This window comes from Onychomys torridus, chromosome 6 (genome assembly GCF_903995425.1).
Source record: "Onychomys torridus chromosome 6, mOncTor1.1, whole genome shotgun sequence".
Lineage (NCBI taxonomy): Eukaryota > Metazoa > Chordata > Mammalia > Rodentia > Cricetidae > Onychomys > Onychomys torridus.
Window position 1 is genome coordinate 33,603,467 of NC_050448.1, and position 13,895 is coordinate 33,617,361.

The 13,895-nt window shown below is 39.6% G+C and overlaps 1 protein-coding gene across 7 annotated transcripts in view; it reads left to right on the forward strand.

Moving 5' to 3' along the window:
- Trpc4 (transient receptor potential cation channel subfamily C member 4) overlaps nt 1-7,032 on the forward strand; it is a 186,156-nt gene extending 179,124 nt beyond the window's left edge. For 3 of the 7 annotated variants that reach the window (XM_036191200.1, XM_036191198.1, XM_036191199.1), the window contains 3 exons: nt 1,643-1,684; nt 1,773-1,862; nt 3,744-4,771. In XM_036191200.1, the coding sequence (XP_036047093.1) occupies nt 1,643-1,684; nt 1,773-1,862; nt 3,744-4,457 (846 nt within the window). In that variant the 3' untranslated portion in view covers nt 4,458-4,771. Of the gene's footprint in view, nt 1-1,642; nt 1,685-1,772; nt 1,863-3,743 lie in introns of all 7 variants that reach the window. The other 4 variants (XM_036191202.1, XM_036191204.1, XM_036191203.1 and 1 more) reach the window with 2 other exon arrangements.
- Nucleotides 7,033-13,895: the final 6,863 nt, after the last annotated feature.

Consider the following 13,895-nt stretch of genomic DNA (forward strand, 5'->3'; position numbering starts at 1 on the left):
TGAACCGACTGAATTGATTTTATATCACACTAAGGGTCTGTATACTTAAATTACCCTGGAAGTCATCTGTTCAGTATATTTTAAGAAATTGGCATACAACAATTATTTGCTTTTCTTCAGTTGAAGCAACTCCACGGAGCTCTGGAGGCCACTGCTTCCTTCAGGAAGTGATTTTTCTCTTGAGTTTATCTTGGGTGTTGTCTCAACAGGAGGCAGACATAACCTCCATCTGGTGGCCCAGCCATAAAACTCCAAATCACACTTTTATCTAATCTCCTGGTTTTTAGGCAAATGCCCTAATCATAGAGAGAATCCAGTTCCCATGGAGTGAACTTTTTTTTTAGTGACTAGTGGCTTTAGGAATTGGAGTACTGTCTCCTCCCTTTCTGTAAATCACTGCTTGTCTTGAAACAGAGACACTGTTTAGGACCAGTAGAATAGAATTTTTACTTTTAAAATATATTTTCTGAAGATCATTTTATATACATGCACAGCTCTTTCTAAAATTCTATTTTATCAGCCTGTGATTAAATATTGACTAAGGAACAAGAAGTTCAAAAGCCTTATTAGAAACCCAGAACTATTATTCCCTTTATTTCTCAAAATATACCGAACTAATTCCTTTATCACATAAATGTTTTTATTCAGATTGATTGTGTCCAGTGTTCTTCCTTAAGAATCAATGCTACTGTTTATTAAAATGCATTATATGGGGTTACCATAGACAGGTTTTTGCTAATGCTTTTGGAATACTTGTGAAAGATGAAAAAGAAAAATTTAATATCATTTGTTAGTTAACTCAATTCTTTAATGGACTTTTCCCATCATCAACCATCTTCTTTCCATTCTGTATTAAAAAAGCTGATACTGCACACGCACCTACCTCCACTCCTGAACATCCCAATCTCTTTGAAGAGGTAACTGGTATGGGAAGTGTGTGACTCGGTGGTAGAGGACTTATGGGATGACTTGCCCAGCCTTGGCTTCCCTGGGTTCCATCTCCAAAACTTCATGGTTAAAGGTAGCTGAAAATCAAACCCTCCACCATAAAAATCGTAAGATTAACTAGTAGTGTGGATGAATAACTCTTTGTTCATTTGTTTTATTAAATCTCATCTAACTGAAAAGGGAATTCCCCTCAATGGACTTATGATTGCAACCATAGCAAGTTCACGCCCTCTAAGGTTTCCGATTATGTATCGTCACCTACAATGGATGATTTCTATGTATTTCTGTGTTGATATTTATGAGAAAACATTAATTCCATTTGCTACTTCCTTCCCTGGTTATTTCCTAGCTCTACCTTGCAGTATTTCCAGAGAGGCAGGGTGTATATCCAGTGTGATTGGCTCATTCTCTCATGGCCCTGCAGCCTACCCCAGAACCATGCTTCTGCCACTGTTAATTTACTCTGTTTTAAGAGTCCTATAATTAAAACCTTGGGCTTTTTCACTTTTGTTCACTGATTCTTTGGATGTGTGTGAAGCTTCTCTGTGACCATGGCTCATTCCCCCCCCCCCCCCCCCCCCCCCCCCCGCTTTTGTGATAAAAGACAACAGGAACTGCCTTATCTATGAAAGCAGTAATTTTTAGGATAATAACTCACCTGTATAACCACACAGGAATGTCTTTTCCTTTTCAGCGGCGTGCTGCTGATAACCTGAGAAGACACCACCAATATCAAGTGAGTAATGCTTGCGTTCGGTCCTGAAATTGCTGTGAAAGGGGGCAGAAATTGAAGCCCTGAACTGAATGTCAATCATGTTGTTCAGGAGGTGATGAGAAACCTGGTGAAGCGCTATGTGGCAGCCATGATCCGAGAGGCAAAAACTGAAGAGGGCCTGACGGAGGAGAATGTAAAGGTAATGCATCACCTTCATCACAGGCAGCATGGGGAGGCAGCCTTTAAAGCCAGAGTTACGAACACAGCCTTGTGTGTTTCAGTAGACATCTGGGCCATGCCTCTTGTGTTTTAAATTTAACTACCATGGAATTTAGGGAGAGGGCAGACAGACAGAAGAAGGACAACAGCAAAGCAAAGCAATTTCCCAAATTGCTTTGAAACATACTTAACCCATATTATCAAGGGGACTTAATTTAGTGGCAAGGAAAATCCTAGTCCCTGATAGCATTCTGACCCATGACCCCAATCCCTCCCATTTGTATGTCAGCCTGATTTCTAAACTGGGAGCATTTAATAACACAACCCACTAACAATAGCTCAAGCTTCCTGGTCACTGCAGCTCTTGGGACAGGGATTTAAGGTTTGCTTTAATTGCAACTTAAAGCTTTAGTCTTTGTACTTGATTTTCTAGTTTTAAAGTTACATGAGAGGTAACAAGTGGATATAGGAAAATGATATGTTTCAAATTAAATGTAAAGTGATTGTTTTATTCTCCATGACTGTTTAGAAATTTTGGAGGAATGCTTTAAGATTAATAAGATTTTACAGGCAAAATTGAACACATAAAGCATTAAAGACCTTTGTAGCAACAGCAGCTAAGCAGTCATCAGGTAGGGGACTGCCAAACTTACAGCACGCTTTGTCAATGAACGAAGTTCCAAAATATCCAGGACGCTTGTGCTATTGTTGGTGGGTTGGTTATTAAACGCTTCCAGTTTAGAAATCAGGTTGACATACAGATGGGAGGCTCACTTGGTAGAGCAGGGATTGAGGTCATGGGTCAGAATGCCACCAGGGACTAGGATTTTCCTTGCCACAAAGTTAAGTCCCCTTGACAATTTGGGTTAATTTTACTGTAAGTCTCAATTATGAGGCTAAATGATTCTCTTTGCCCTGGAAGACAGAGGAGGTGGTGGGTGGAGAAGAAGGCCAGAAATAAGTTTCCTGAAGAGATAAGAAAAAGATCTAGGAGTCTCATGTGAATCAAAGCCAGGACTTAGGGACTCAGTGGTGGGTGGAAGGCCCTCCTCAAGGTACTGAGACTTGGGAGTTTCTCAGAAGGGTAAGATCCATGTGATTTTGTTTTGGACTCCCTTTTGCACAGAAAAATCTGTTAAGACGTGTGAACCCAAGAGCTTGAAGTGGCCTGACAGTTAGAGGCAGACTCCAGAGAGAAAATACTTGAAACCGCCACCTCAGAGAAAATTTTTAAAAACCCACTGTACAGTGACAGAGAATACAACCCCTCTATCTCTTTTTATGTCACCCTTAGAAGATTTCTTTATGAGTCTCAGCCACTTGTTGTGACAGAACACTAAAGAGGGGCTACTCGAAAGTGTTTATTTGAGTCATAGAAGTGTCGATCCATCATGGCAGTCAGGGCAAGGTCCAGCAGTTCACATCATGGCTGCCGGGAGTAGAAAAGGACCAGAGGTGCTAGGTAGTCCCATGGACATGCTCACTGTCATCTCCTGTCACCCAGTAGGTCCCACCCAGCCTAAATGCCACAGTATTGTGAATCCATCATGAAATAAATCCATTGAGTGGGGCTTGGGTCTTTATCTAGCATCACAGACACACCCAGAAGTATGCTTTAGGGATCTCTCTGCTTGGTCATATTTGCAGTGAAGACTAACCATCATACTAGGACATAAAATGCCAACAGGGAAATGACATCAAAATGACACGAGGTGTCCCAGAAAGAGCCTGACATTCTAAGCAGAGTTCCGGGAGAGCAGAGCCATGGCTCTTCAAAAGTTGCATTTCAGACCCATCTATGAAATTAGGACATGATGTTTCCATAGGTGACCACCTAACGTGTCATTTGAATTTCACTCAGGAACTAAAGCAGGACATTTCTAGCTTCCGCTTTGAAGTTCTGGGATTGCTCCGAGGAAGCAAGCTCTCCACAATACAGTCGGCCAACGCCGCGGCGAGTTCCGCAGACTCGGACGAAAACAGCCACAGTGGAGGTAATAGCAAGGACAAGAAAAAGAATCTCAGCCTCTTTGATTTAACCACTCTGATCCACCCAAGGTCGGCAGTCATTGCCTCCGAGAGACATAACGTAAGCAATGGTTCCGCCCTGGTGGTGCAGGAGCCGCCCAGGGAGAAGCAGAGAAAAGCGAATTTTGTGGCTGATATCAAAAACTTCGGGTTATTTCATAGACGGTCAAAACCAAATGCTGCTGAGCAAAACGCAAACCAAATCTTCTCTGTTTCAGAAGAAATTACTCGTCAACAGGCGGCAGGACCACTTGAGAGAAATATCCAACTGGAATCCCAAGGATTAGCTTCACGGGGTGACCTCAGCATTCCTGGTCTCAATGAACAGTGTGTACTAGTAGACCATAGAGAAAGGAATACGGACACTTTGGGTTTACAGGTAGGCAAGAGAGTGTGCTCCTTCAAGTCAGAGAAGGTGGTGGTGGAAGACACGGTCCCTATCATACCAAAGGGGAAGCGTGCCCACGAGGAGGACTCGAGCATTGACTATGATTTAAGCCCCACGGACACAACGTCCCATGAAGATTATGTGACCACAAGATTGTGACGCTTGGAGGAAGAAAGTTTACCATACCTATACATATTTTCCATAGTGCTCTGGGTGGGGAAGATGTTTGAAATTACATTATCAAATGCTAATTTACACTTTCTAGTGTTTATCCATTGTGGCATATTAACCTATAACATGTTTAAACAAAGCAGAGGCAACATGAACCCTCCTCTTTTGTAGCCTGCTTTTGCTTTCACGGTTTATTTTACAAATGTCTCTGTTAAATAAAAGCACCTTGTATCCTTGTACTGTTACAATAACCCACGAAAATTTCTAGCTATCTTTTTCAATTAAAATCAATGCAATTGATTACATGTGGTAAGTGACTCCTACAATAGATATTTTTATATACAAAACAGTATATATTGAAATATTAAGCACTAGACATTTTCATAACTTGGGGGGAATTGCTAGAGATGATTATTCACTGAAGAAGTCCATGTAGACCTACAGTTTGTCTCTAATAAGCAACCATTACCAAATTACTTCTTATGAACATGTAAATAATTATCAGAAACAATTAAAACAAGCTACCATCTACCCATGGGATCTACATTCCAACATTTTATTACAAAGTCTGATGGAGTTCATAGACCTTCTGCGCTATATTTTCAACAGTAAAAGAAAGGTTTGTCTTGATGATTGACAATTTGTCTTAAGCATTTTGTCATCAAATTCATAGTTCTAACTTAAAAAAAGACAAGTTGTGAGTTTCGGGTTCAACTGTTCATCAAGATCAATATGGCCTTTTGTCCACAGTTTGGACATTCAGCTCTTCCGCAAGGTTCTCAGTATAAAATAACAATAAACCCTAATCGTTCAAGTACTTAAACAAGGTAATGTGCACATCCAGCTAAAGTCACGCTAGAATTCAAACACGAGAACAATTATTTTCTGATGCCCTGAGTACTCACTGTTGTTTTCAGTTTAACAGAAGAATGAAAGCCTTCCCTGAATGATGAGTATATATTTTAAAAAGAAAATGACTCAAAAACTCTCCCAGTAGAACCAAACAGTTTATAGTTTTTCTTATGGGAAGTTTTAAGTTCCTGTTTCTATTGCTGTTTTACAAGATAATTTTCCTTACATTGCAATCATTTCCCAGACTTTTGAAAGAAAAATATTCACACATATTCTAAAAAAGGCATTGGCTATTCCTTAAAGTTTAAATTAATTACTCATGTCTCTTTTAAGACATCATAGGAAATTTCTTCACCATGTGCAATTAGCTTTTATTTCAAATCAATGAAAATTGTTGAGTCTATTTCACTTTAGAATTGTCTCTGTGGACTGGAGAAATTATATCATTTAGCACTGATCAAAGCTGTACAATGTGACCACAAGTAAGAAGTTGCAGCCATAATGGTGTCAGCCACTCTTCTTTGTGTGCAAAACAAATGGAGATATTTAAATTGCTGCCATTTTTATCTCATGCACAGATGAGGAAACCGAGTCAGGCTATAACCTTTAGTAACTGTGATGGAGTTTTTCCATATTCTTAGGGGCCATTTCCAACACCATAGCTCCCAATCATAAACACCCAGAAAACAACAATGTCTGCCTAGAGGGGTTTTGATTCTGAAGCCTTGGTGTTTGTTTTGTTGTTTGTTTGTTTGACAATAAGTTAGGTAAAAACTACACACGTGTGTGTCCCTTCTTGTAAAACAAGAATCATGCACAAAATTAGAATCTTTAGACCAAATCACATCACAGGCATTAGAAGACTTTAAGCAGTGTGCGGCATGGGGTCTCAGCCACAGACTTGAAGTATTAGAAAAGCTGAGACATTGAGCATCTACCCCTAAATCTGCTTTATCTGAGAATTTAAGAGTTGGCTGGGGGCGATTGGAGAAACACTAACCTGGTGAATGTGGGTAATGTTTGAAGTACACCTTTATCTCCAGTGTATTAGCACACAGACTAAACTACAGTCCTACCAAAATATCCCAATTACTCAGTGATAGGAGACCTATAGGCTTATTTTTAATGCTGTGTGTTTTTAAAATAATGACCCTGCATATCACCATTCTACATATCTTAGCAGAATTGAATTTGAAATCTGCTCTGCCCTTCAAACAACACCAAAGTTAATAAAACCAACAAATTTTTTTAAAATTTATTTTTTATTTTTTTGTCTAGTAGCTTTCCCTACTGGGTAGGAGTGCTGGCATTTTCCTGGAAACCTGGTGACTGACAAGTATTTGTGTGGATTAGGGACCACCTGTTTCTCAATGTCCTGGAAATGGTTATGTTCACCGCTCTGGGAGGTCACTGATAGGTACCTTTATGAGTAGGAATGAAGTAGTGTCATTAGTGCCAAATGTCCTGAAAATATTTTATGCTCTGATTATCGTGTAGCATTAACAAAGAGGAACAGGCTGTACAGAATAAGAATGAAAAATAACAGTGGGTTTTCAGACAAAGGAAATTGCCCTCCAGGCCTTTCCATAAGCAACTTGGTTTTTCATCATTATTCTATTTCCTATACACAAAAAAGAAGTTTAAAATCACCTTCCATTTGTGTTAACAGCATTTTTTTGTTTTATTCCCTCTTGATCTTAAAAGAAAACTGTGGTGGTATTATGTTCCCCCAAATATTGTGCGCCCTAATAATCTTATCTGGGGTCAGAGACAGAACAGCCACAATATTAAACATGAGGATAGGCAGTGGTAGCACATGCCTTTAATCCTAGCATTCCAGAGGCAGAAATCCATCTGTTCAAGGATACAGCCAAGCATGGTGACTCATGCCTTTAATCCCAGGAAGTTATGTCAGAAAGCAGAAAGGTATATAAGGCGTGAAAACCAGGAACTAGAAGCATTTGGCTGGTTAAGCATTCAGGCTTTTGAGTAGCACAGTTCAGCTGAGATTCATTTGGATAAGGACTCAGAGGCTTCCAGCCTGAGGAAATAGGATCAGCTGAGGAATTGGTGAGGTGAGGAAGCTGTGGCTTGTTCTACTTCTCTGATCTTCCAGCATTCACCCCAATACCTGGCTCCGGGTTTGATTTTATTAATAAGAACTTTTAAGATTCCTGCTACAGAAAATATACTTTTTGTGTGGGGGGAGCTGGATTAATAGAGTATTTTATGAAAAGTCCAGATAAACATTAACAGATCTGAAACTAAATAACAAGATTGCCTACTCATTTATAAGAAAGTATGGTGTAAAGAGGACTCCCCGTATGTCAGTAGTGCGGTCCTGACATTCTCTGTGTAAATAAATCTGTATTTGCTTTAGTAAGAAAAGTGACTATTTAAGAAATGGTAGTCTTTTTTTTTGTAAAATGATGAATTATTTTTCAAAGTGTTTGTCATCCTAGAAAAAAATGTATGTTTCATGAGTTGCCTATGTGTATATCAAATTTTCTTAAATTATATTTTATTTACTGGCTGGTGATTAAAACAGTGCAAAACAAAACCAAACAAACCAATGTCATCTCTTGCCATGACATTAATAGCAACCTGACACACCTCAGTGGTCATATGAATACAAACCATAACATTCTGTGAATAACTTTGGGGGAGTAATAAAAGAAATCAAGAAATTTCAAGGGCACCAAAACACTGTTCTCAAAACCACAGTTGGGTTTCTGGCAAATATAGATACAATCTAGGCAATAATGGCATGAAATGCATTCTGTTACATGTACTAACTAGTCCTTGATAGACATGGAATTCAGTGAGTTCATGGTTAGTCCCATGACCCCTTGCCAAGCATGTCTGTCCTAGGCACAGCACCCTGTGTTAGCTGCAGAGCGATGGCTGCCTCCCACCCTCAGCATCCTTCAAAAACAACCTGACAGAAACCACTTGAAAATCTCTATGAATACATTTACAGTGGCCCAAATTTCAAAAGGACCACCTGTCTGAATATAGTTCATCGTTCTGAAAATCAGTTCTTATTTTTTCTTAAGTTTTAAGTACAGAGTTACTAGTCAATTCAAAATTGCAATGTACTTCTCTGACAGTTCCCTTAGATACCCAGATTCTGGTGCTTTTTACAGTGTCTTATGCTGCATTTTGCTCAGGCAGCTTGTCATGTGTTGTTTATTTGAATTTTACATTTAAATATTTAAACCGTATTAAATACATTTTCCATAGATAACTAAAGAAATGAAGGCTCATGAGATTTATGGAAATTCTCTAAGCTTACCTTGCTGCTCAGTGCCTGAGTTGAGTTAAAGTATAAATCAAAATTTAAACAGCAGCAAAGCCTACAACTCCCTGCCAGGTGTTTGCGGGGAGGCCTCAGATTATTTGTGCTTTTGGCAGCTGGAATTTCCTTCAGGAGAATTACTTATTCCAGTTCCTTAAGTAGGAGGAAGACACCTGCAGTTGGCCAAGGTTTCCACAATGAGAGGCAAAACTAAGCAGGCTTATCCTTTGCTTTCGCACAAAATCGTGTGAACAGATTTTTTTTTCTCTCTTTTTTTTTTCTTTTTCTTGTTTTTCGAGACAGGGTTTCCTTGTGTAGCTTTTGCGCCTTTTCCTGGAGCTCACTTAGTAGCCCAGGCTGGCCTCGAACTCACAGAGATCCGCCTGGCTCTGCCTCCCAAGTGCTGGGATTAAAGGCGTGTGCCGCCACTGCCTGGTGTGAATGGATTTTAAAAGCCCCTTGCTTAACATTTTCTAAAAAGACCTAGTTTGTTTCACTTCCCATGTAGATTTTTGTAATAAGCCTATATGCACACTGGTGTCAACGAAATGTACCCAGGATGAAGACCTCTCTGCCGGACAATGACAGGGCAGGGCATGAAAGGCTGAGCTAAGATGAGGTCATGAGACCAGAGCCGAATGCAGCCACGCTTTTCTGGCCGGACCCACACTGAAGGTGTCTGAATGAAACCAGATTCAAACCTTTCATCCCATAGTGCTGCACATGTGAGTAAAGCGATCTTCAAAGGACTTCAAGCTCTTGGGATGAGCTGCTTCACCGTGAGTTAAAGCACTCCCCTGTCAGAGAAACCCAGTGTGACCTTTGGCAATACCTTCACATAGATTGCTTGATGGGACCTAAGGTAGTGGTAACTGAGTTTCAGATTGCCTTTGCACTTTTCAGTGCGGCTACTAGAGAGTTGGAGACACATGCATTGCAAGTGTATGTAACAGTACATTCGTGTTTCTTTACTCCATCCACCTCTGTCTCATCACCCTGCATTCCAAGGGTGAAGTTCATATATTTGAATGACTCAAAAGAAATCAGTGTCTGAGGCTTCTGGAGTCCTAATCTTTTGGGAAAACTGGGGATTTTTGTAGTTTTCCAAAAGTCTCTGCTCTGGCTTTTCAAAAGTGCAAATACATGAAAATGTGTGGCACGCATATGTTGGTTATGGTCGTTGCTTTGTTAAGAATGAGTTACTCCTACACTCACAATTCAGTAGCTTTCCTTCATCTAACAGTAGTACTGAAACCATCTAGTTTTCTCTAGCATGGCAGAGAATTTGAATCCATTCTCTGTTTTTCCTACTGCAACATGTCCACATACAGTTTCTGACACCACGCTGGGAGAGCGTCTCATTGGTAAGGAGAGGATGGATGCCAGGCACTTCTGAAAGGCCAGTGTGTTCATTTCTGTCCCAGGTTTACATCTCACAGGTGTCCCCACCTCCCCAGTGATGAGTGTCAACTCCCCCCCAGTGGCCTGACTGTGGTATGAGCATCCTTCTCTCTCCCGCCAAACTTTGGTAATTCTCAAATTCTCTTTAGTTGCTTTACACTTCATATTCAAACCCCATCATCTTCAAACCACCCCTCTAGCCTTGAATAAAAGTGCTATCCCAATGTTACATTTACATTTTCTCAGGTTAGTGATTTAATCACTGTAATGGACTTATTTTATGTTCTCCTTTAGGCCCAATTGTTTTAAACATTTTATTTTTCCTTGGAGATTATCTGGGCCTGCCAATAATGAAAGTTTCCCTACTTCCTGGGAATAAGGCATTCTGCACCGAGGTGCTTTGAGGGCACCAGTATGCTCTGAGAGATTTAATTTTCTCCCAGGAAATAACGTGCTGCATTGATTCAGCATTGAGACTGCAGATCGCCCTAAGCCCCGGGGGAAGGTGGGAAGTTCTGCACAGCCGCAAGCAGGGTGCTTCATGTCTTTAGACCTCAATGTGGATATTTAAATTTTCTGCCTGGATATGTCCTGTCTACTGCCACAACATGGAACTAGAGCAAATCAACATCCAAAGCTGGCAGCACCAACTGATCAGATCAGTGAAGAGAAAACACCGTAAGGCATTTCTTCCATGAAGCCTCTAATTAAACATTCTGAAACTTGAGTTTGCTATGCATCCACGTGCAACAAAAATAAGCCAGAATCATTTTATGTAGCCTTTACCTATTTCCACTTATGGAGATATCTTGTTAATGTAAAATCGCAGTGGTTCTTTCTTACTCAGTTGCCCCATCTTTACTCATGCTGGGGTGTAGAGTGGAAAGTGTTTGATTCTGTACATTGGATAACATGTATTCCCGTGAATCCAGAACTGCAAGCAAGAGGCAGAAAATTTCTCTCATCAAGATTTCTTAGTAATATTCACATCTTTTTTAAAAAAAATCCCCAATCTCTTCCCCCACTTAACCACTAACCTGTCCTCTGTGTTTATTATTTAGTCATTTCAAGAGAAAATAATTCCCAACATTGTGGAGTTATGGTAGAGAGTCCTTATAGATTAGTGTTTCTCACTTCGGAAAACTTGCTGGAATCAACCAAGTCATCACATACATCTCAATCATTTGCTGTTTGCTATAGTCTCATTCCACGGTTTGGGCATAATACAATTTGATTCTTTACCTACCACAAGATCCAGAACTTTCTCAGGTTGTGGCAATTGGTAATGAATCTGCCCTGCACATGCATGAACAGGTGAGTGTGAGATATATTTCTCTGAAGAAAACACCCAGTACTAGAATAGCTTGGTAGTACGTTAGTTGAATACTTGTATGTTTTTAATTTGAGGGGGTGATCAATATGCATTCTAGTATTCTAGTACACTCCATCATTTTACATACCACGTGTGAGTGACCCAGCTTCCCTGCTTTTTGTTCGTCTCTGGTGTTATTTTAGCCACTGTGATAGTGACATGATGACAACCCATTTGAGAATCAGTTTATGTGTTTCTGGTGGATAGTGACTTAAACCCCAGTTCTGAATAATCTACATGCTTCATGAGGAAGTGTCTCCCCATGTATTTGGGTATTTTTATTAGACTTCTCATGTGTTTACTTTAAATACCAGCTTTTGAGAGTTATTTTCCAGATGATGGTTGCTATGTATATGGATTCCAAACATCATCCAGATCATAACTCTTCTTTTTATCCTCTTTCACGAGGCAATATGGTTAAATTTTGTCTAATTTTTTTCTCTTAAAAATATGTATTATTGTATCTGGAGAAATAACTAAGTTAGCGCATTTGTCTGTTCCTTTGTCTGAGGACCACACACATTGAACAGTTCACATCTGTAACTCCAGCTCCAGAGGATCTGTCGCCCTCTCCTGGCCTCTAAAAGCACCTGCACTCACATGCACACACAAAAATAAATCTTGAAAAAGTTTCTTAAATGTATTATTATCTTTGTGTGTGTGCTTGTCTGATATGGGTGTGTGCATGCTACAGTGTGCATGTAGACATCAAGGGACACTTTATGGAGTCAATTATTTCCTTTCACCTGTGTAACTTCTGGAGATCAAATGCGGGTCATAGGGCTTGTGCAGCTGGCTCAGCTGGGAACTCAGAGAACCCTGTCTAGTCCTCGATGACAAGTCTTTCCACTGCAATTGTTTTTCTCTGTAAGGCTTGGCTTTTAGACTTTATACTTCATCATATTCTATTGCTTCTTTTTTTCTGAATGCTTTAAGTAGCATATAAACAGATTAGTAGAAGAAAATTTGGCTTTGGGGAGAGTATCGTACACATGAGAGAAATAATAAGAGTGTTGGCAAGTAAATCTGATAGTACTGATGTTGGGTGACAAGAAAAAGGCAATTATTCTAATGAGCTAAAACTGACCCAATTACCAAGTACAGTCAGACTTTGGTGAAATTACAAAATGGAAAATCTCAAGTGATTGTCAGTTCCATCCTAGTTCTTCATGAAGCATAGAGTCAATAAAGATGAGGAAAACCAATCCCATGAGTCTGAAAACTAAAGAATAAAAATAGATGTACAAATGCAACTGTTATAATTTAAATCTTGCATGTCACCAAAAGGCCTCAGGTATTACAGGATTGCCTACTAGTGTGTAACGATTGGAACTAGGGTTAGAAAAGAGTCGGGTTATTTGGATGTTTGCTCCTGAAGTAGGACCTAAGCCCTGTCCTCTCTGTTTTCTGAATCTCTTAAGGTGGGCAGCCTCCTCTACCATGTGACCCCTGCCATGCACCCCTGTCTCACCACAGGACCCCAAACAGCAAAGCCTCCTGAGCATATAGAATGAAACCATGAGCCAAAAACTGTTTTCCTGTAAAGTGGTCTCAGGTATTTTGTTACAGCCAGGGAAAGCTAGCTACCACAACAATCCTCTTGATGAAGTTCGGTTGGCATTTTGAAGCTCCTGAATTCCTGAAATATTACATGCATGGCTCTGCATTTTTAGTCACACCACTGCCTTTGAAGCTCATGCAAGGGTGTCCTGGAAATGACCAATCATTTGTTTAAAAATACTCTCTTTGGCTTTGACAGCAATATCTTAAAAGAATAAAAAAGAACACCAGTGTAGTTTGTTGATATAAACTTGATCAAACTAGAATAATAGAATTATAATCATAATATGAATGAATCATCAAACAAAACAATTTAATGCAGAATAAAAATATAACTGCACCATGAAAGTATATAAAGTTCTCTTGTTCATCTGGACCACTTCTGAACTGTCATTAGCAAAAAGAACCATCTCCCACATCTGTAAAATAAAGACTAGGACGTGGGGCAGTTCATTTAGAGACATTATATCACAATATTTTTTTACTCTGATAGAAATGTGGATGAAGTTCTCTAAAAGTAAATTTGTTAAATTTTCCAAAGTACAAGGTTGTAAATAATAAGTCAATTTGTAAGGATGTTCTTGATCTCTAACTTTTTTTTAACTTTGTGTCATCCCACACTCTCTCTGTAGCAACATAACTTTTTCCCCAGGGCACAGCATGGCCATATAATCCTTTGCCATCCTGAAGTATAGATAACCATGGTCTGTAGTCATGGCAACAAAAAAGTAAAACAAAATAGTGATGGCTTGAGCTATGAGATTATTAAAATCATTTGTTAGGAAAAGGAGGGATGGGGTTGGGGATTTAGTTCAGTGGTAGAGCGCTTGCCTAGCAAGCACAAGACCCTGGGTTCTGTCCTCAGCTCTGACAAAAAAAAATTAATCAATTAATTAATTAAAAAAAAAAGAACAAGGAAAAGAAAGAAAAGGAGGGAAAGTCT